The 21029-nt window shown below is 42.2% G+C and overlaps 1 protein-coding gene across 1 annotated transcript in view; it reads left to right on the top strand.

Annotated features, from left to right (window-relative positions):
* Positions 1 to 14214, top strand: part of GARS (glycyl-tRNA synthetase) — a 40511-nt gene extending 26297 nt beyond the window's left edge. The window contains exons 10-17 of the mRNA XM_006912040.3: positions 557 to 721; positions 3509 to 3616; positions 4389 to 4534; positions 8328 to 8413; positions 9370 to 9479; positions 11590 to 11683; positions 12353 to 12543; positions 13912 to 14214. Coding sequence (XP_006912102.1) covers positions 557 to 721; positions 3509 to 3616; positions 4389 to 4534; positions 8328 to 8413; positions 9370 to 9479; positions 11590 to 11683; positions 12353 to 12543; positions 13912 to 14037 — 1026 coding nt within the window. The 3' untranslated portion in view covers positions 14038 to 14214. The remainder of the gene's footprint in view (positions 1 to 556; positions 722 to 3508; positions 3617 to 4388; positions 4535 to 8327; positions 8414 to 9369; positions 9480 to 11589; positions 11684 to 12352; positions 12544 to 13911) is intronic.
* Positions 14215 to 21029: the final 6815 nt, after the last annotated feature.

Below are 21029 nucleotides of genomic sequence, written 5' to 3' on the forward strand. Positions count from 1 at the left end.
CCCTCCGCCGGCAGCAGGCAGGAGATAGGCCGAGGTGATTTCTAAGAGCCCTCCAGTACTAAAATTGTAAGGTTACGTATACTCATGGATAGGTTACATATGTTCATGGATTTCAGTAGATAAGAATACAGTAAAATCCCGTCACTGTGTCTTATGTTGTTAATTCAGGAGTGTATTTGCCATTCCTTAGGGTCATTGTGATGTCATTTTTAAGACTGTAGATTGAGAAGGTATGAAGTATTAGACTAAATTTTTGCAGTCCCAATGAGTATGGCAAAAAGACTTTGCATAGCTCCATTATTATCAACTTGTCCATTTGACACTAACCCCTTTAAAAATAGCCAACATTGCATTCAGGTATTTGAGATTATTCTGAAAGCTTGATAATTAGCTTACCTTGTGTTTCAAATATTTTTCAGTAGGTTGTGAATAACTCAGTGGAAAATAGTTCCTTATCCTTCCAAAGTGTTCATGTGTGTTTTTTTCCTTCCTCTATGCTTGCTTGCATACTCGGTTGCATACTTATTTTCTTATTCGTTTATTCCTTTATTTTTAGGGTGTGATTAACAACTCAGTGTTAGGCTATTTCATTGGCCGCATCTACCTCTACCTTGTGAAGGTTGGAGTATCTCCAGATAAACTCCGCTTCCGACAGCACATGGAGAACGAGATGGCTCATTATGCCTGTGACTGTTGGGATGCTGAATCCAAGACGTCCTATGTAAGTAGAGTGAAATGGCTTTTAGTGTGTGGTTTTCACATTGTTGACTTAGAAGCCTGGACATCAGAATCACCTATTGTGTCCTTTATGTCAGAATGGAGCAAAAAAAAAAGAGGTCTTCTTTGCTTGAGCAAAATGAGAAAAGCAGTTGCCGCCTGTCTGGTGATGGGACGGTGCTGGTGTTTATGTTCCTGGGGTGGGCCGTGCCATCGGTAGTGTCCTGAGTGCAGCTAAGGTGGGGTGGCCTCCCCCTTGATGACCCAAGCACACATTGGAAATGGTGGGGGGATCGAGTAAAGGAAGTATAATGCTCTCAGTTTAGGGAGCCGTTTAGTAGATTTGGGGAGTAGACTAGTAGATTCTGACCTCTTGTTTAGGAGCTTCCTTTTCTGAAATTCTATGTATTTAATAATAATTCAGAGAAAACCTCTCAGTTGCCTCTTCACTGTGTCTTCTCATCCCTACCCGCCAAACATGAACATCAGTACTGAAGCTTAGGACTGCAAGGCGTTTGGATATAGAAGGTGCTTTCTGCATTGGTGGCAGTGGGGACAAGGTGGCATCCAAACAAGGGGGTGAGAGCCTGCTGATCTCCCTTATTTGGTCCTGGAGAGGCTTCTCACCCATACGAAGACTTTAGCCCAGGGTCATTGTCTCATATGCCCGTGGTTTCACTTTATACTTTTTTTAAAGTCACTTTCTTGAATAGATTCATTTTTTAAATTAAAAATAAAAGTTACTCATAAAAAATAATTACTCCTTTTTGTGAAACAAAAAGCAAAAAAGTAATTCTGAAGAATACTGTGTACAAAGTGAAGCTCCCAATTGCAGGCTCTCCTCAAAAGTGTCTCATGTTTCTTTTCCAGATCAGACATTTTCTGTGGTAAATACAGTAAATATTTTAGCCTTTGCGGATCTCTGCCCATCTTCTTTATTGTTGTCGTTGTTGTTTTACAACCTTTATAAATATAAAAACCATTTTTAGCCCCATGGGCCTTGGTTTGTCAGCTCCTATTCTTAGATGCCTTTATATGCATCATAAACGTGTACATGCAGAGTGATACGCATATATCTCTGTTGGCTCTTATCTTGTTTTTAATATATATTTTTTTCTTTGTGGAATTAGGAAAGAATTTTTGTAATCTGTTCAGGTTTTTTTGTTACTTTATTTTTTCACAAGCTTGTTTGACCATGTGTATGGCAAAATGATAGTAGCAATTATTTTTGGATTATAGATGATCAGTAATTTCTTTACATGTTTTAGATTTTCTAGAATTTTTTTTTATTTTGAAATCAAACCAATAAAATATTTTTTGTTTTGTGTGGGGAAAGTTTATTTTCTCTTTGTTCCATACCAGCTCCCTTTCTTAGTTTGCTCTGACTCTAAGTTCAAGTTAAATCAGATTCCTGCTCTCAATTTAGATTCTGAATCTGACCTGGATGACATTTCATTTATCTTTCTTGTTTGTTCATTTAGCGTTTGTAATTGTTAAGAGCTGTATACCATTCTGACTGCTTCACATGTATTATCTTATCGAATCCTCACAGTAATCTCATTTCTGAGGGAACTGAAGTGCTAAGACGTTAAGGCATTTGCTGAGTCTCACAGCCAGTGAGTGGTGGAGCTGGACCATGGACCATGGACGTGGACCAGGGTTTTCTGACTCAAGGCCCATCCATGCTCTTAACCATTGTGCTGCATTGCTTTAGTGAACTCCACCTCCTCAGAAGTAACCACTGTCCCAAAGTTGTTTACCATCCTCAGGCCTGGTTTTTGTAATTTTACCTTTCAGTACATATATGTTAATTAAAATCTTTGATAAATAATAACCACTAGGTTTATACATTTAAGAGCATAAATATATTAGTTGACATCTTTAATGAATGTCAGACGATCAAGTTACATGTTTTTAGGCTTTGTTCTTTAATTCCTGTTTTGTCGCTGTTACGTGTTGAGGTTTCTGAGTTTATGTGAGTTTTTTATTTGCCCTCATTCCAAGCACCTCATCTGGTAACATGCACTTGGAAAGCTCATGATGGCTGAGTTTTCCCAGACTCTTTGAGTCAAAGGCAAAAAATAAATATTCATGAGAAGGACTAACGAGATACTAAAATAAGGCTTTTATCTCTTTTGTTCTCAAATAACAGATTCTTAAGTGTCTTTGAAAACAATTTAGATTGTGCTTTTGAAAGGCTCTTAGGTATTAACAAGAAATGGAACCTGGCACCCACGCTGTTATTAAGTTTTATTCTCTGACCTAAACATCACCTACTAAAGAGCAGGTAATTTTCTTTTGTTGGGTAGAAACTGAATTGAGCACAAATGCCCACCTTTGTGGCCAGCTGCGGAGGTGTGTGTAGCCAGCTGACGCCAGGTCGTGAGAGCAGTGGACACTTCATTCAAAGAGATCAGTGGTTTCTGCCAGACTCGTTTTGAATCCCAGTTACAAATTTGAAACAAATCTATTAGTTCTGTCTAAGTTCACATTTTGTTTTCATAATTAAATCATAGACTATATTAATTTACCCCACATGCACAATATAGCAAAATAAATCCAACCAGAATATAAGATGACTGCTTTGTGTGCATGCGTGAATTATAGTTTATAGGGTAGTTAGCTGCCCAATGTATAAAACTATTCCCATTTCAAATATTTATACAAGTTGAGTGGAGATTCTATGATTGAATTGTCCTTGAGAATGTGAAAGAGTTCGTTATAATCTACATACATTTGTGAATGAACCCAATGTAAGTAATAAATGTTTTTATCTGTTCTGTCTTCTTAGGGCTGGATTGAGATTGTTGGATGTGCTGATCGGTCCTGTTACGACCTTTCTTGTCATGCACGAGCCACCAAAGTCCCACTTGTAGCTGAGAAACCTCTGAAAGAGCCCATATCCTTTCTAATCTCTTCACAACTCAGAACTAAAGTATAAAAGACATCTTTGACGTGGGTATGTCCAGGTCTATACCTTGTTCTACGGATAAACTGCGATGTTTATCCATAGTCACATTTGCGGTCATATTTACTTAAACCTATTATTTGCGGTCACATTTACTTAAACCTATTATTTCTCCCATCTCACTGCCCCTTTCCTGTTCTCTTGTAACCTGACACGTGCCCACTCAATGTTTGGTCCTTAAAAGAATCGTATTCAGAAACGTGCTCTGAATGCCTTTTAGGATGTGGACCAGTTTTTCTCAGTCATTTCCAAAATGCATTTCTCCACACGTGCACCTCCCTACATACTCTTTAAATAAAGGGTAGGTACCTGGTGAATACTTTCTCTATTAAAAGATGAGCACCATTTTACAGTAGGTGAAATAATAATTTAGCTCGCTTGATATGTTCATCAGCACAGTAGACGTTTTCTTCCTTTACCAGGCGTTGAGATTGTGAGCTGATCTTTGGGCTCGGCCAGTGGCAGGAAGTAGATCCTGTCGTGTTGGGACATTTTAGAAATGAATAAATTGTTATCAGAGGTCATTACGCTATGTATTGGATTATATTACTGATTAGATAATATCTTTTTTAATCTCACTATAACTTTGAAAAAGCCTCTAAATGGTGTTTACTTATTTTTTTAATGATTTTGTGGTTCTCAAGATTATTTCCCAAAATACTAGGGCAGTTCTGTATTTTTGGATTCCTTGACTACTTCATACAAAACAGTCAACGTTGTTCAGTTTGAACCCAATAAGGGAGCAATCGGTAAGGCATATAAGAAGGATGCAAAGCTGGTGATGGAGTACCTTGCCATTTGTGATGAGTGTTACATTACAGAAATGGAGAAACTACTGAATGAAAAGGGGTAAGATTTCAGATGTGTACTTCTTCATGGGCTCTGCCAGGTTCTGAAAGTTAGGGTGAAATTAGTTTCCTTAGAAATTTTTTGCAGGAAAGTAGTGTCTCTTGGCTACATTTAAAGGACTGGGTTTGCCGAGATTTGGGTATTATAGCCAGAATAGATTTGAAGTGGACTGTAAAGATCTTCTTTTCTCCAATAATTTTCTTAGAGGAGAAGACTTGTCCCAGCTAGTGACTAAGTAGATTTAGAAACTATATGTATCTTAAAGTCAGTGCTCCTTTTTTGAGCTTTGGAGTGGTCTCTATAATTGTTTTAAGCATAAATATAAAAACAGTAGAGAAGAATCTTTAAAGGAATACAACAAAATCCAGAACTAAATAGTGTAAAATTTACTGTCCAGCAAAAAACAAAAATTTCTAAACATTTTTTCATATGAAAATGTGACCCATAACGAGGAAAAGAGGCAACGAAAAGAAACACCCAGAAATGATAAACATAATGAAATAAATACATAAGGGTGTTAAAACAGTTATAAATATGCTTGCTTAAAGATATAAAGAAAACATAGGTGAGAAATGGAAATATATATATATGTATATGTATATGTACACACACACACACACACACACACACACACACACACACACACACACACACACACAGAGAGAGAGAGAACACCAAGAGGTAATATCTCAAATGAAAATTCACTGAATAGGATTAACAGTAGATTAAATATTGCAGAAGGAAAGAACATTGAATGGTAACATAGCAGAAACTATTCAAAAGGAGGCATAGAAAAAGAGACTAGGAGAAAAAAATGTCCTTTGGGACAATGAGGCAGTCTAATGTGTAATTGGGAGTCACAGAAAGAGGGTATACAGAGAAAATATCTAAAGATGCATCAGTGGCTGAAAATTTTCCAAATTTGATGCATACTGTAAACCCATAGTTTCAAGAAGTGTTCAACCACAAGCAGAGTAAACACAGTGAAAACCACATGAAGACCCATCAGAACCAAATTGCTGAAAACGAATAATAAAGAGAAAATTCTTTAAAGTAGCCAGAGGAAAAAGGCTCATTACATAAAAAGGAACAAAGATAAGAATGATTAAAGTTCTTATCAAAAACTATGTAAGCCGCAGTACAATAGAATGAAGTCTTTTAAAGTGCTTACAGACATCCTATACCTTGCAAAAATGTCTTTCAAAAATGAAGAGAAAATGCTTTCAGAGGATACATGCCAACAGATCTACACTGCAAGAAATGGTAAAGGAAGTTCTTCAGGCAGAAGTGGGGAAATTTAGATCTACCCAAAGAAAGTAGGAGCTCTAAAAATGATAAATATGTAGGTGAATAATGACGTTTTCTTTAATTTCTTTAAAATGACATCTCTTAATTTTTAAAAAAATAATGGATTGTTTAAAGCAAAAACAATATATTGCAAAATTGAGAAAATATATAGAAATAAAAGCTATGCCATCAGTAGCTCAAAGGATAGTGAAGAATTGGGAATATACTGTTGTAAGGTGCATGTATGTGAAGTGGCATATTATTTGAAGGTATACTATGATAAATTTACATAAGTATGTACAGTAAATTCTAGAGCAGTTATGTAGAAAAAACATAAAAACTGCCAATAAGGGAGGTAAAATAAAATAGTAAAAAATACTCTAAAAGACAAAAGAGGAATAATGAACAAAGAACAGATGGGAGAAATAGAAAATAACTTGTGAGATGGTAGATTTAAACTCAGCAATATTGATATTACATTAAATATAATGATCTGAACACTTGAATTAGTAGCCATTGATTGTCAGATTGTTTAAAAAATTCAAGACCCAATTAAATGCTGTTTTATAGGAAACTTATTGTAATTACAGTTTTAGAAGTAAAATAATCAAAAAATATTTTCAAAGATTAATCAATAAGTCGGAGTGGCTGTATTAATATCAAACAGAATAAGGAAAATTAGCAGAGGCAGAGTTGCATTTCATAATGTTAAAGGGTTTGATTCGTCGGGAAGGCATATCACTTCTAACTATGCAACTAAAAACAACCTTATAATATATAAAATAGTCTTGACAGAACTGAAAGGAAAAATAGACAAATTCACAATTATAGTTCAAGATTTCTACACTCCTCTCTCAGTAATTGGTGGAGCAACTAGACAAAAACTCAGGAATTTGAAGATCTAAGCACTATTAATCCACTTCATTGCAAATTATAGAACATCTTAATAACCAATGTACCCATTTTTTTTAAGTGCATTTGAAACATCTTTCATAGTTTTTTGTACAGCCTCCAGCTAAGGATGAGTTTTGCATTTTCAAAGAGTTTAGAAAAACAGAGTACAAGAGACTGCATGTGTCTTGTAAACCCTGGAGTATTTTATATCTGGCCCTTTACAGAAATTTGCCAACACTTGTCATAGGCATTACGCCAAGTTTGAAAGAAGTTATAACCCAAAAGATTATATGTGAAACTCTAGGAAAGACAAACCTAATTTGTAGTGACAGAAAGCAAATCAGTGGTTAACTGGGAGTGGAGGGGGTTGGAGGATAAGGGGGATGCAAAGAGAGGTTTGGGACAGTGGCAGTTGCAGGTGCATATACATTTGTAAAAGAACTATCACAAGACAAACTCTTGCAAGTTGAAGGTAGAATTAGCCATTTCAGTAGGAAAATTAAAACATTTCTCGTCTCCCAGAATTAACATCTATTTAGGCTAAACCAACATAAAATCCCATTAAAATGGACATAGATCACTAGTTAGGTATTATTATCCATAAATAAGACAGTTTGTTGATTTAACTAATTTTCAAATCCTTGCTCATTTCAGCTTTTTAGTAACTGTTACCTACTCTGCACTTAGACTGTGCTCACAGAATATATATGATACTGTTTATGTAATGGACTCTCTAATGCATGCACACACAAATGTCAGTGTGAAAATGGAGGAAGTCAATGAGAACCTTCATGTGATGCATGAGATCATCACCGCTAGAAACTTTCAAAGCATGCGCCATCGCTACAGCTTCACAGACAACCACATGAGGGCGCTCTTCTCCTAGCACTAAACTGCTTATGAGACAGTGCAAATGCAAAAAAGATCTTCATGTGAGGAGATACCTCATAAGCTGAAATATAGGCATCACATGAAGCGCTTCATAAAGGTGAAGTCTTATAACCTGAAACCCAATGGGCGTATCTCAGGATAATAAACATACTACAGCCAATGATTTTTTTTTGGGGGGGGAGATAATATTTTATATTGAAATCAAACAGAATTATTAAACTTCTTTTAAGCTGATCTTCATCAACATAATTGTCAAAGTTTATTTTGGAAATAGTGTGGGAGTTGTAAAATTACTTTCTGTAAGATGACAAGCTGGTCATTTTTACATTTGTTGAAACAATAATGAGAACAGAGGTCTTTTGCCAGCAGGCCTGTTTCTGATAAATTTATTGTAATTATTCTAAAATCGAATTAAAAAAAATTGTTTTTGGTTTTACCTTGATCTGAAAACTAAAGGCATTAGTCATTCAGTCACTTGCAGGATTTTATAAAATTAGTCACATTTTTGGGTGCCTCCCAGAATACTGTTTGGTGCCATTGTTAGAATAATACTTAATTTGGTATTCCTTATGAAATGTTTTAAATTTGACTTCAGCTATTATATCTGGAGAGTTGACTAAATTGTATTACACTTAAAATGAGAAAGTTTAGCGACTCCTTTAAATTAAGGCATAGGGATTCATGTTTTCACTAATATGTAATGTGCTTTGTTTCTTCGTAGGGAGTTCACGGTTGAAACCGAAGGGAAAACATTTCAGTTAACAGGAGACATGGTCAGTGTGAAGAGATTCCAGAAAACACTACATGGTAAATCTGTGGTAAAACTAAGAAACAAACAACAAAATTTCATTGCTCTTTAAATTTTTTTAAACTTTTATAACAGCCATTTTACAGAAAATTTGATGAGGAAAGATAAATTTTTTAATGCCACAATCTTAAATTTGTTGAATATGTTTAAGGCATTATCTCGGGCCTTTTTAAAAAAAACATAATTGTACTTATACTGGGGAATAACTTATAATGCCACTTTTATATTTCCTAAAACCTAAAGTGTATATGAAGAATATCTCTGATTAAAAAGATCTTGTTTTCATTTTAAGGAAAAATCCTTTTGTATCTTAAGCAAAAGAGGGAATTCACCCCTTCTGCCTTTTTTTGGGGCAGATTAACTTGCTAAAATTTGTTTAGATTGGTGATCTTTCATGTTTTTTTAAAAGCCAAAGAGATGATTATTTTTCATAGAACAAAGTTTGGGAATTAGGGATTCAGTATTTTGGAGCATACACGAAGGATGCGTGTGGTCGGTCAGTTGTGGCCGAGTTCAAGTCCCTGGAAACAATGAGTGGACATTGGCACTGAGGCCGCTGCTAGTGGAGAGAGCAGGCCTGCTCTTTTCCACCTGTTTCTGGCCTGCCCTGTGGCCAGGCTTCAGCGAGCTGTGAAAGCAGTGTGAGCAGAGGTGGGGATGCAGGGGCTTCTCTGTGATCTGGCGTGTCTGCTCCAGCCTGGCAGCCGCTTCAGAGCTCTGCTTCATCATGGCTTGGATGCCATGGTGGGATGGGCAGAAAATGCCTTGACGATATTTCTAAAATGTTATTCTTACCCTTCATCACAGACAAAGAAATATTTTTAGTGCTCATAGGATTGTTTAGAGAGGACCCAAAAGGCGTTCTGTGGGGTGTGAGAGAATGTCACTGACTCTCTCTCTCAATCTCTCTCTCTCTCTCTCTCTTTCTCTCTCTCTCTCTCTCTCTCTCTCGCAGTGGAAGAAGTTGTTCCGAATGTCATCGAACCCTCCTTTGGCCTGGGCAGGATCATGTACACGGTGCTGGAGCACACGTTCCACGTGCGCGAGGGAGACGAACAGAGAACGGTAAGTCGTCCTGTCCAGAGCGCTCTTTGCTCAGTTCAGGAGTGAACTGTGCTCAAGTGAGTTGATGAGACCGAATGACCGATCGGTTATTCACTGTAATGTGCTAGTGCCGTTAACACTCCTCCCTGCGTCGCTGTTCACAAAGCAATGCGCTGTCTTGACGTTTTATTTGAGCGTTAGAGTGTGTAGGTTATTCTAGATGCCATTGTTTTAGTCGCCTGGTGCTTTCTATTCTGAAACAAACGTATTACTTTGGGGGAGCTGTCTGTGTTGCATCAATGGAAGGAATGATACATTCTGGATGTACTCATGTTTTCAGAAAATTGGAAAGGAAGAGATGGCTCACAGAATTTGGCCAAACCAGAAATCTGTATCTCTGTACTGGTAAAGCATTGACGGGAACCTCAAACTGCATAAAATTGTCTGGCGCACTTTTGGGGTAAAGACGTAAATTCCTAGGTTCTATTTCAGAAATACCGATTTACTAGGTCTAAGGCCCAGGGACCTGTGTGTGTTTATTTATTTATTTGTTTTTTAATAAGAACCCCAGGTGATTTCAGGGTGCGAGATTGACAGGTCATACATTGGGCATTAGTATTTGGGGTGTAGCTTTTCCCAGCTACACATTTCTGTACATTTAAGGAGCAGCTTTTTATTCATTCAACAGAGAATAAGAACCCAGCTGGACACCAGGCATGCAGACCTAAGGCCTGGTTCTTCTTGAGGAATGATGACATATGTAATACGAACATAAGCCCAAGACATACATAGAGTGTTCTTTTTACATGTCAAGTTTGCTTCAAGCTCTTTCCTTTTATATTTCTAATAAAAACATTTTTAAAAAGTCATTTAGCTGTTCTTTTAATCTAACGATATCAGTAAAATGGGAATTTTAATAGAAATTTCATAAGGGCAAACCAGAATAAATTAGCGACAGTGTTTTATGAATTGCAGAGATTCCTGAAGAGAAATTTGATTAGGCTTTGGGAAACCAAAAATGTTTCTAAATTATTAGCACATGGTCCCTCAGTCCATTTTCCTATAAATTTGGTAGAAAAACATTGCTAGTGAGATAAAAAAATATATATGTATTATTCTTTAAAGTCAGGTCGCCGTTTCTCCCTCACATAGAATCATCACAGGATGGAGGAGAGGAGTAGAATTTTGAATGTTCTGTGACCCAGGCGGCCATACCGGTGGCGTCTAGGGTTAACTGAGTGGGATAGTCACCATCGCTTGCCATTTAAAGTTTTTTTGGGGGGTGGGGGTGGGGGAGAGGGGATGGGCAGCCTAAACTGGAACTTGTGTCACTTGTTGTTTTAATGAGACCTATTTATTCCGAGTTCCAAATTCTTGCCATCAAAAGAACCTTTTATACAAATGTTATTGAAGAACTATCTCCAACTGTCGTTTCCAACCCAAAATGGTAGACTAGTTTGCCTTCCACAGAATATCTTTGCTTTGTTTTATTTCTGAGTAACTTTGAACCCTGTTTCAGGAACAGTTTAAAAGGGTTGTACCTTTCAGTGTAGAAATACAAAACATCTTTGTTTGTTTGTTTTATATTCTTTTGGACACACATCTGCAAGCTAATTAAATCTCTCAGTTTTACTTGGTCACTAAGGCTCATAGATCCTCCTGCCGTGCTGAAACTCCTAAAGAACAGAACGGGATTTTGTTTCTTGTCACTACTTATTATTTGATGGTTTGAAGGGAAGTTCTTTAGGGACCTCCACAGAAAGAAGTAAGGCCATAAGGCTTTTATGTGGCATCAAAAAAATTGGCGTCTTCTGTGGTAGCTGTCAGAGTGCTTTCACATCGTCTGAGTTTTACAGTGGGCCCGTGAAGCAAGCAGAGCAGAAGATGGAGACCTACTTCTCAGATGGAGAAACTGAGGTTTAGAGAAGTACAGAGTTCACTGAGTCGGTCTGAATTCTGAGCTAAGAAGAGGATCGTTCTGGTTCTGGTTCTGGTTCTGGTTCTCCTGCTTTTTGTCGTTTGTCACACTGCTTTTCATACTGTATTTTCTGGTATTTTGACAGTGAAGTTTGGATATTAGCGTTTAGATTTTTATCAACTAACGTGTTGGCTTTCTTTTTAAACCATCTAGTTCTTCAGTTTCCCTGCTGTCGTAGCTCCGTTCAAATGTTCCGTCCTTCCCCTGAGCCAAAACCAGGAATTCATGCCATTTGTCAAGGAATTATGTAAGCAAATCCAGTTGAGTAATCTTCATGGGAACACTGTCAAGTAGACTAAATTTTAGGGAATGTTTTTTTGTCAATTGAAATATGTATTAAGTAAAGAATAAATCTAAGTGATTTTAGCTTCTGTTCTTACCTCTAAGAGCGAGATTATGCTTGCTGAGGATATTTTTTCCTAGCATTTCAGTGAGTCAGGGTAGGACCCAAGAGTCAGATTTAAAACACCTTCACTTCTCCTGTTGACCTTGGTGCTCACTTTGTCAGGGGAACCCCAGTGGACCGTAGCTCGAATGGATCTGTAGCCACTGGCCCTGCAGCCCATCTGGTGCAGCCCATCTGGTGCCACCCGCTTATTTCAGAGTTGGGAAGTGGGAGGAGCTGGGTGAGCTGCTCAGGGTCGTGCAGGCAGAGGCGGTGGAGTCAGGACTGGCCTCCCGGCCTTGGCTCCCAGTCTGGTGCTCACCCCCTGTAGCCTGAGGTGGAGGTGCGACGGAGGGCTTGGGCTCCAGCTGCGGTTTATTGAACTTTGGGGTTTTTTCTTTCTTGCAACAATAGCTTATTACTCTCTGTCTCAGTCCTACTTATAAGTTTCCTCAACTTGTAGGACAGCATTTGGGTGACATTGGGACTTTTTATTCTTTTATCTTGAATTTGCTTAATTTATTTGGACAGCGGAAGCCCTGACCAGGAACGGCGTCTCTCACAAAGTCGACGATTCCTCAGGCTCTATCGGGAGGCGCTACGCCAGGACCGACGAGATCGGCGTGGCTTTCGGCATCACCATTGATTTCGACACCGTGAACAAGACCCCGCACACGGCGACCCTGCGGGACCGAGACTCCATGCGGCAGATCCGGGCAGAGGTGGCTGGCCTTCTCCTTGGCCGTTTGTCTTAGAGCTGGGTGCTGGTTCCTTCTGAGTGGAGCGGGATTTTGACGTATTTATGGTCCCCTTCTCTTTTTTCTTTTTAATTTTAATCCTGGGCTTGCATCTGACAGCACACAGGTTCCCAAATTCCCTTGGTTTCATTATGAAAATATCCATTAACACTGCTCTAATGTTTTATAGCCATTCGGATCATTCTGGGCCCATTCTCCAGCAGTTTGGTTTTATAGTTGTTCGTTTATTTGGGCAAGAGAAATAGGATCCCCAGCGGTCGTTGCTGTAGTTTTATTGGCAGGCACTGCGGGCGTCAGCATTTTTATCTCTATGTTTCCGTGTGCATACATACAGGTGTATGTGTAAACTTTGCCATGTTAATCCATTCGAAGAAGTGACTAATGTTTCAGTAATTTTACTAAATGGGAAGGTAATAATGGAGATGGGAAAAATATAGAGGGAAAGGAAGAAGTTGCCACTCTGATTGATAGCCAACTGATTTATTAATTTTGAGCAGGTTTTTATTTAGAGTGCCTATTAAGTGCTCAGCTTGATATGGAGACTTAGTAATAGAGAGAACACAAGTAAAAGACTGCTTTTTCCTAAGGAGTAATTTATAGTCTAATTCAGAAGTCGCAGATTCCTGGCTTGTCTGCTTCCAAAACCAGCCCTGACTCCTCCGGACCTGTGGTCCCACCTAGCAGTGCTTCTCCAGGTGTGGTCCCTGGACCAACAGCATCCACGTCACCTGGGAACATGTTAGAAAGATAGCAGCTGCGCCCCAGACCTGCAGAACCAGGAGCTGGGGCGGGCTCATGGTTGGGGAAGGGGAGCAAGTCGGCAGCCCTGTCAATCTCAAGACCTCCAGCAGATTCCTATATACTCTCCATTTGCAGAACTGCTGTGTGGTGGGCAGTCTTCAGTTCTGGCTGAGGAACAAGCTGGCCCCTTAGGTGGGGCTCTAGCTTGCCAGTATCCCTGGCTCCCTTCACTCATGTTGCTTGACTGAGCCCTGTTCTAGGAGTTAAACTTAACACATATGAAGTAACTGCAGGTGAGGTGGAGAGTTGGAATAATTAGGAAAGGCTTTGTGGGAGAATTGAGTTATCCAGGGGGGCTCGGCAGGCATTCTGGCTGGAAGAAGGGCAGGAACCAGGTCTGGGAGGGAGGCGAGTGTAATTAAGGAGGCTTCAGTGGGCGGGACCGACCGGAAACATTGTGTGGGGACCAGTTCGTAGAGGGATCCCGTCATTCCCTCGGCTCCTCTGTAAGGCTTCCGGAGTTCGGGGTGAACCCTCTTTTGACGGTCTAATCAAGTTGGTTGATTCTGCTTCTCTTTCCTTTCACCCCAGATCTCTGAACTGCCCAGCATAGTTCGCGATCTGGCCAATGGCAGCGTCACGTGGGCCGACGTGGAGGCCAGGTATCCTCTCTTTGAAGGGCAAGAGACTGGTAAAAAAGAGACAGTCGAGGAATGAAGACAGTTTCGGCAACTTTTGACTACTTGTGCTAAAACAAACCAACCAACAAAAACTTGTGTCCACTTTACAAAAAAAACAGCATTGCAATTGCTCCCGGGGACTGCATTTTATCCTCAGTGGCTGCTTGATCTTACCCCACAATTAAAGTTGGAGGAATTCTGAACAAACTTGTAATCCATTTGCTGTTTCTGCATTTTTAGCAAAGCTGTTTCTCCCACCTTTGGATAGACACGCTCATAGATTGTCATTAAACACAGTTAATACATTTTTAATAGCTTTTTGGGGGTATAGTTTATATACTATTTTAAGTGTATAATTCAGTGATGTTTAACTATTTACAGAGTTGAGCAACCAGCACCACAATCCAATTTTAGAACATTTCCGTCACTCCAAAAAGAAGTTTCCTACGCATGTAGCTCACTCCCCATTCCAGCCTCAGCCCCAAGCAACCACTTATCTACTTTCCCTCTCTCTAGATTGTTTTTTCTGTTCTTTCTCTTTTCTTCTGAGAGTGTGATGCAGTGCGCTAGAGCAGTCTCTGAGCAGGCAGACCAGCCTGTGGGGAATCTGCGATGTGGACGGGGCAGCCTTCTGGTGTGGGGGGTGCAGGGCTGCTCCCAGGAGTCTTTGCTCTCCAAAGCCTCCAGGAGGGGGTGCGTGGGCAGAAGATGTGTTTGTATTTGGCTTCCCAGGAAGCCCTGGAAGTCATTGAACTGATGCTAGAGGAACCCGTCGGTCTTGTCTGACATAGCAATTCTCAACCATCAGTGTCTTGATTCTAGCCCAGTGGTTTTGGGGTCAGCTTTTGAAGGACTTTACTTCTATTGTATTTTTGTATGGAACACTCAGAACGCGTGTGCTCATTTGTTTGGAAAAACTTCGAGGATGTGTGGATTTGAACTGCTCTTTGCAGAGTTAAGACCTTGCCTAGTGGCCCAACTTCCTCACTGACAGCATAGGCGGGGGAGGGTCGACCTCCAGGATGTTTTCCTTTATCTTGGGTGTGAAGGGCAGTGGAAGGGGCGACTCCCCGGGGCTGCTCTTGTTTGTGTCATCTCCCAGGGTGCCCACCGCAGCACAGCACAGCACCGCGAGGGATTCAGTATGTAGACTTTGGATGAGTCTTGAATTTCTGAACAGATGTCTTGGGGAAGAAGGTCTTATGCTGAAACTTCTTTATCTTCTGTCTTGTTCTTTTTAAAGCATCATTATTAAATATGAAGGAACTAGATTTCAAATAAACTGAGTTTTAATTTTCTAGGAGTTCCTTTCACCTCAAATTCCGTACACTCTCTAACTTGGTGTACATTCTGGCCTTCTCACATTGAGGGCCGGGGGTGGAGTTGGGGGCATTGTCTTTACTTCCCATTTATATGCTTCCTTTTACAGCAAGTACCTCCCTAGTCAAACAGTCACAGCCAAGTCAGCCATCATTACGAGTTCACTAACAGGAAAGGATCCTTTAAGTACACAGTGGGGATTGTCCGCCTTGGATCGTAAAGGGATTGGAACCAAAGCTCTCTTCACTTTTCCTCAGCAAATACATTTATCATGAGTTAGATGCTGGAAGTGAAATCCGCAAGCCCGCCCTTCCCCTGGCTCTTCCCCAAGGCACAGCGCCCCGTTTCCCCTGTGGGATCAGCCGCTGTCTGGAAAGCGACCCATCACCTGAGCAGGGGAGGCGGAGGCGGCCGGACGCAGAGCCCTCTGGTTGTTTGTGCCATGTATGCTTGGTTCTGAGCACAAGCAGGTGAGGAGCTGTTTTCTACATGAAGAGGGTCTCCGCATGCAAGTCGTGTGTACACACACACACACACAAACACACACACACATAGCCCTCTTCTGTCCAAGCTAGTGTGTATTTAAAGCCAGGCTCTTTCTGGCTTGATGCTCAGTGAGTCCTTTTTTGATATGCGTGTATTTGTAGGTATCAAACTGAGCTAAGCTTAGCTAGATAAATACCACGGTTCTTCAGAGAAGTTGCTGCCCTTCATCACTCTCCCGAAAAACAATGATGAAGAAGGGTCAGATCGGAACTGGTTTCCATGGAACGGACATGAAGACGCAGTAGTTCCTTCAAGATTTATCTGGGGTTGGAACTCAGGGCATTCAGCCAGATACTGTGAGGAGTTATGTCTAGGGAGGGGGTCCGCGCCTGACTTCTGCAGGAGTTGAGAACCTCCATATTGCTCAACAGCTCATAATGGTAAAATACTGAATATAGATGGATGTTCCAGAAAAGGCATCCATTGCCAAGTCATATAAATACAGAAATGATCTTACTCGTTGCACGAGATGGTACCAGAGATGTCAGCTATCCAGAGTTCTCTGTGACGACAATTTGCAAGAGTATTTTGTTCTATAAATCACTTGAAGTGAGTGCATTCTAGACCGTTATTTACTGTTCCCTCAAGCAGTATAAACTTTGGGTAACGGTGGTGACTGTCTCAGCCAGTGGAATGTAGTCATGAGAGAACCAGATGCCCTGGAAATAATCCAAATGATCTCTGGATCTAGCTGGACTTAAGTTAACCTCCTCTTACGAGGGAAAACTGTTCATCTGTGTCTTGGGCGGGGCTGGGATGGAGAGGTTCTGACAGCCTGGCTGCTATCAAAGAGCTTTGCACTGGCATCTTTGCTGGTGGTCTGACTATGCTTAAGGTGGGGGATTTTTCGGGGGCCGGGGAGTCGTGTTTTTTTTTTTTCTTTTGGCATTTAGCCAAACCACAAAGCAATTTATTGGAAGATGCAATAAGCAAATAGATGAATAATTTTGCTGCGCCTCAAAATTCACCTCTTGTTGCTTCTTCAATAATTCTTGGTTATTGGGCCTCTAAGTAGTAATTGTGTTAAGACCACGCGGATGGAGTCCATGTCTCATCCGGATACTGGGACATAATGTGGGAGCGTCGGCTGGAATTGCCTGAGAAACAGCCTGTGGCCCTGGCTCCTTGCCCGGGAGCTCCCCCTGTGTGGATGACACGCTGCTGTCCCAGCTGGACGGTACATCTTCCCCGCCTGTTAAAGGACACACTTTTTAAACCTGTTGCAGCAGTGAAAGATGTCAGGGCAGTGGTCGTCAACCCTGGCTGCATGTTAGAATCGCTTGAGCTTTAAAAAATACCCATATCCATGCCCGCCTCCAACCAGCTGAAGCAGTTTCTCCAGGGTGGGGCCTGGGCATCAGTGTTATTTTGAAAACACCTTGGGATAACCACTGCCGTGACGAATGCCTCAGCTCAAGCCGTAAAGAGCCTGAACCCCCTGAGTGGGGAGGGGTCTGCCAAATGAGGGGTGTCTTCTGACGATAGTTATCAATACTGAAATGTCCAGAAAAGATGCATTCAGTGGGCATTGTTTGTGTGACGCCACTGAGGTGACTGTCATTATGCTCTCGCCGACCCCAAGCATCTCCGCAGCTATGTCCTGCTTCCTTTATGTAGCGTTGGGGGCTGAATTTCTCTCCTACTCCTTGAGCCCGGCCTGCTCGTAGCATAGCGTTTGCAGAGAGAAAGGCTCACCGTTTGGGTGCCGGCTGTGCGCCGGGCTGTGCGCTAAGGGAGTTCCTATGCGTTCAGCTCTCAACCCTTACAATAATTTAACTATCACTATTGCCCTTTTACATAAAGGGAAGGAAGCGGAACCTTCTCAGGTTCACTTTGCCAGCAGAGGTCAGAACCAGTTTGGAACCAAGTTCAAGGGCCAGGATTACATCACAGTGTGCTGCCATCTGCGTTTTGCTAGTGTCTGCTTTTTGTGACTAGGGATGACTTGAGATAGAATGCCTTGAGGGGTCTAAGAAAACCTTTCTTTTAAAAAGAGAAGTGCTCCGGGCTATTCAGCCTCCATGAATGAGGAAAGCCACAGGTTCTCTGGCGCCAGGGGACGCTCACCTCAGCGTAGCGAAAGCTTGAGCTCTTGCAGTCAAAATGGCTGACCTTGAGCCGAGATCCGGCTTGACCACTATCTTAGGGTCTCGGTGTTGGCTTTATGGCTAACCGGACAGGCTCCTTCCTAGGAGCTCCTGGACAAGCCTCCTAACTCACTCCCGGTCCTTGTCACTATCCTAACGGCACCGCAGCCACACCCAGACCCTTATTACAAACTTTAAACAGTTCGTCACTGTCGAGAAATGCTTGCTGGTACGTAGCTTGCCCCACAGCTCAGGACCGTCCCTTCTTGTCCTGCACTTTGCAGTTGGTAAAAGCAGGTCCTCAGCCAGGCCAGAAAGTCCAGTTCCATCAGCACGACCTACGTGAAGGGAAGCCGTGTCCATAGCCCTCCCCCGAGGGGGGTTGCCGACACTAGGGGCAGCGAGAAGACTATTCCTACGCCCCTGTTGGACTACAGAACGGGCCACGTCTGCTCCACGCACCCCGATTCCTGTCACTTGGCATCAGAAGGTCCTTTCAGAACATTCCTATTTGCCTTGGGACCTAGATTTCCCAGAACTACTTCGGCATCATTTGTGAAGCCATTTAAGATTCTCGTGGCCAGGTTAGGCGTGTGTCAGGGAGCCAAGTCAGCGGTCCAGGGAGTGAGGACATGAACCTTTAGAGAATGGACAGCACTGCTGTGAGCACTAAGCATTGTTCCAAAAGCAACTGTGAGGCAGGGCCCTTGCTTGGAGAGGGAAGGGCCGAGTTGTCACTTGAGTCACTCGATCCTTTTGCTACTCGAGAATTAATTTCATTTTCTGAAAGCTGGTTGAATAGCATGATTTCAGTGTTTAGAAAGTTCGTCCACAAGAAAGCTGAGTAATAGGTCTTTCCTCCTCACTCCTGGAGTTTCCATCAGAGCTGGTTGAGAGGGAGGCGCTGTCCTTGGCCTGACTTCTCTGTACTTGTTAATAGTTGCGTTCAGAATCTGCAATCGTTTTCACTTTCCTGACTGATGTCATTTCCGGCTGGTGTGGTCTCGTCACAGATAGAGGGTAGACGTTGGAGGCGGATGCGCACACCGGTGAACCGGGCTCTGACAGTACAGGTGGCGTTACCTCGGACAGTTTGAGTGACCTAAAGCAGACTCTCTTTTATCATTAAAGAAGCCCTATGTTCTCTTTTATAAAGAAAGAAGAAGAAAGCCCTCCATCAGCACAGCTTTACGCAGATGGACCTGTGTTGGGCCCGCGGGCTGGCTGGTTCGGGTGTTAAGTGAACGAGGCTGACTAGTGAGTGAGTCATTTCTGGCTTGATTTTGATTTTTTTTTTTTAAATCCAAGGCCACCTGAAGCTCGATAGGGAGAGCGTTGTAGAACCACAGCCCTAGCTGGACCCTGGATGGAGAGGCATCAGTCAGGGTCCCCTGCAATTTCAGAGAGAAAGGGGTCTGTTTGAATTCACAAATGTGCACTGGCTATTTACTCGGTGGAAGCCCCGTTCTATGTACTGTGTGCATTGGAGACGGGATGATGTCACCGTGAGCTGTTGGGATCCCTCAGAGGGGTCTTTGACCCTTTTAGTGTTTTCCCACTTTTGTGAACTTCCTTGCCATGTGCAGTGCTGGACCCACTGCCCTCCCTCTGAGACTATGAGTGTGTGAGCTGTTGGGGTGGGGATTTCAGTTTCCCTGGGTGATCTGGCTGGGTGGGGCTGAAGAGCAGAGCCGTTCAGTGAGCTCTGTGCTAGAAATAAAGCGGATTCCAGCCTGGACTCTTCTAGAAGCTAGCTGTAATAGCCCTGCCGTAACCCTTCAGGCCAGGGTTCCAAGCCACAGGATGGGATGGAAGATTCGCAAGCTTGAGGCCGGGACGAGAGCCTCTTCTCTTTGGGAGGCAAAGCTCTCTGCCCTCCTCTTTCCACATTCAGGACTTGGTGCCGAAACGAGCCCATGCAGAATTTTCCCAGCCATTGTCTGCGTTTGTTCGGTCTTAAAACTCAATCACCAACAATTAATGCAAAAGCAGTTGTACTAACTAAAACAACGTACTCCAATTAAAACCTTTTTTGGCTCATCAAAACCTACTGTTCTGCATCTGAGGGTGAGTTAATTGATAGTGAGATTAAGCAAAATGAGAGGTGGGAAAGAAAAAAAACACTGACCAACTTTAAAAAAATCTTTATTAAACATACTTTTTAAAACTGAGACCAGACCTTCCATTTTTCTGAAAAGAATTCTGGAGCAAGCTTGCAAGCTGGAACACTCCATTAAGCCATCCTCCTGGCTCGTTTCTACTCCTCGATGCTAGTCTTGATTTCTCTTTCTCTCACATGCGGCATCCAGGCCATCGACTCCAACTTCACTCAGTATTCATAATCAGGCGACCACTGTAGTCCAAGCCACCCCCATCTCCCACCTTGTCCCCTGGCCTCTTCACAGTCTATTTTCCACCTAGTAATCAAATGATCCCATTCACCCCAAACTCTCATGGCTTTTCTTCTCACCCAAGAATAACAGTGTGACTCCCCAGTCCTCCTTCCTGCCGGTCACGGGTACACAGGCCTCTTTCCTGTTGTCTCAGCACCCCCAGAAGCAGGACTGTTACCTGTTCGAAGTCTGCGTGCCCAATGCTTTGTGCGAAAGGCCAAAACTCACAACTTTAAAGTCTGGAGTAAGGAAAAGTTTCTTGATCAGAAAGGCGCCATACAAGAAGATGGGGCCCTCATCATTCCTCAGATCCGTCTCAAGAAGGTACGGAGATCGGACTTCTGTTAAGTCACGCGGAGGGAGAATGAGAGGGGCTGCGATTGTAAAAGCTCAAGCCCCGGGCAGAATTCCTCTAATGGTTCGCATGTCCAAAGCAGGAGCTATCATCAGCCTGAAAGCCGTGGGAAAAACGCAGGCTTGAACAAGATGGAGTCAGGGGCTGGGCGTTTCACTGTGTGAGGAGGTCCCTGCTGCTCGCTGCTCCATCGGTCTGCAGTGCTTCCCACCACTTGTCGGCACAGCAGCTCCCTCACTTCCTTCCGGGCTTTATTCGGGGTCACCTCAGGGAGCCCTCTTCCGGCCACTTAGACGTTTCAGGGGCGACCTTCTCCCCCTCACGCAGA

Source organism: Pteropus alecto, unplaced genomic scaffold (assembly GCF_000325575.1).
Source record: "Pteropus alecto unplaced genomic scaffold, ASM32557v1 scaffold21, whole genome shotgun sequence".
NCBI classification, from domain to species: Eukaryota; Metazoa; Chordata; class Mammalia; order Chiroptera; family Pteropodidae; genus Pteropus; species Pteropus alecto.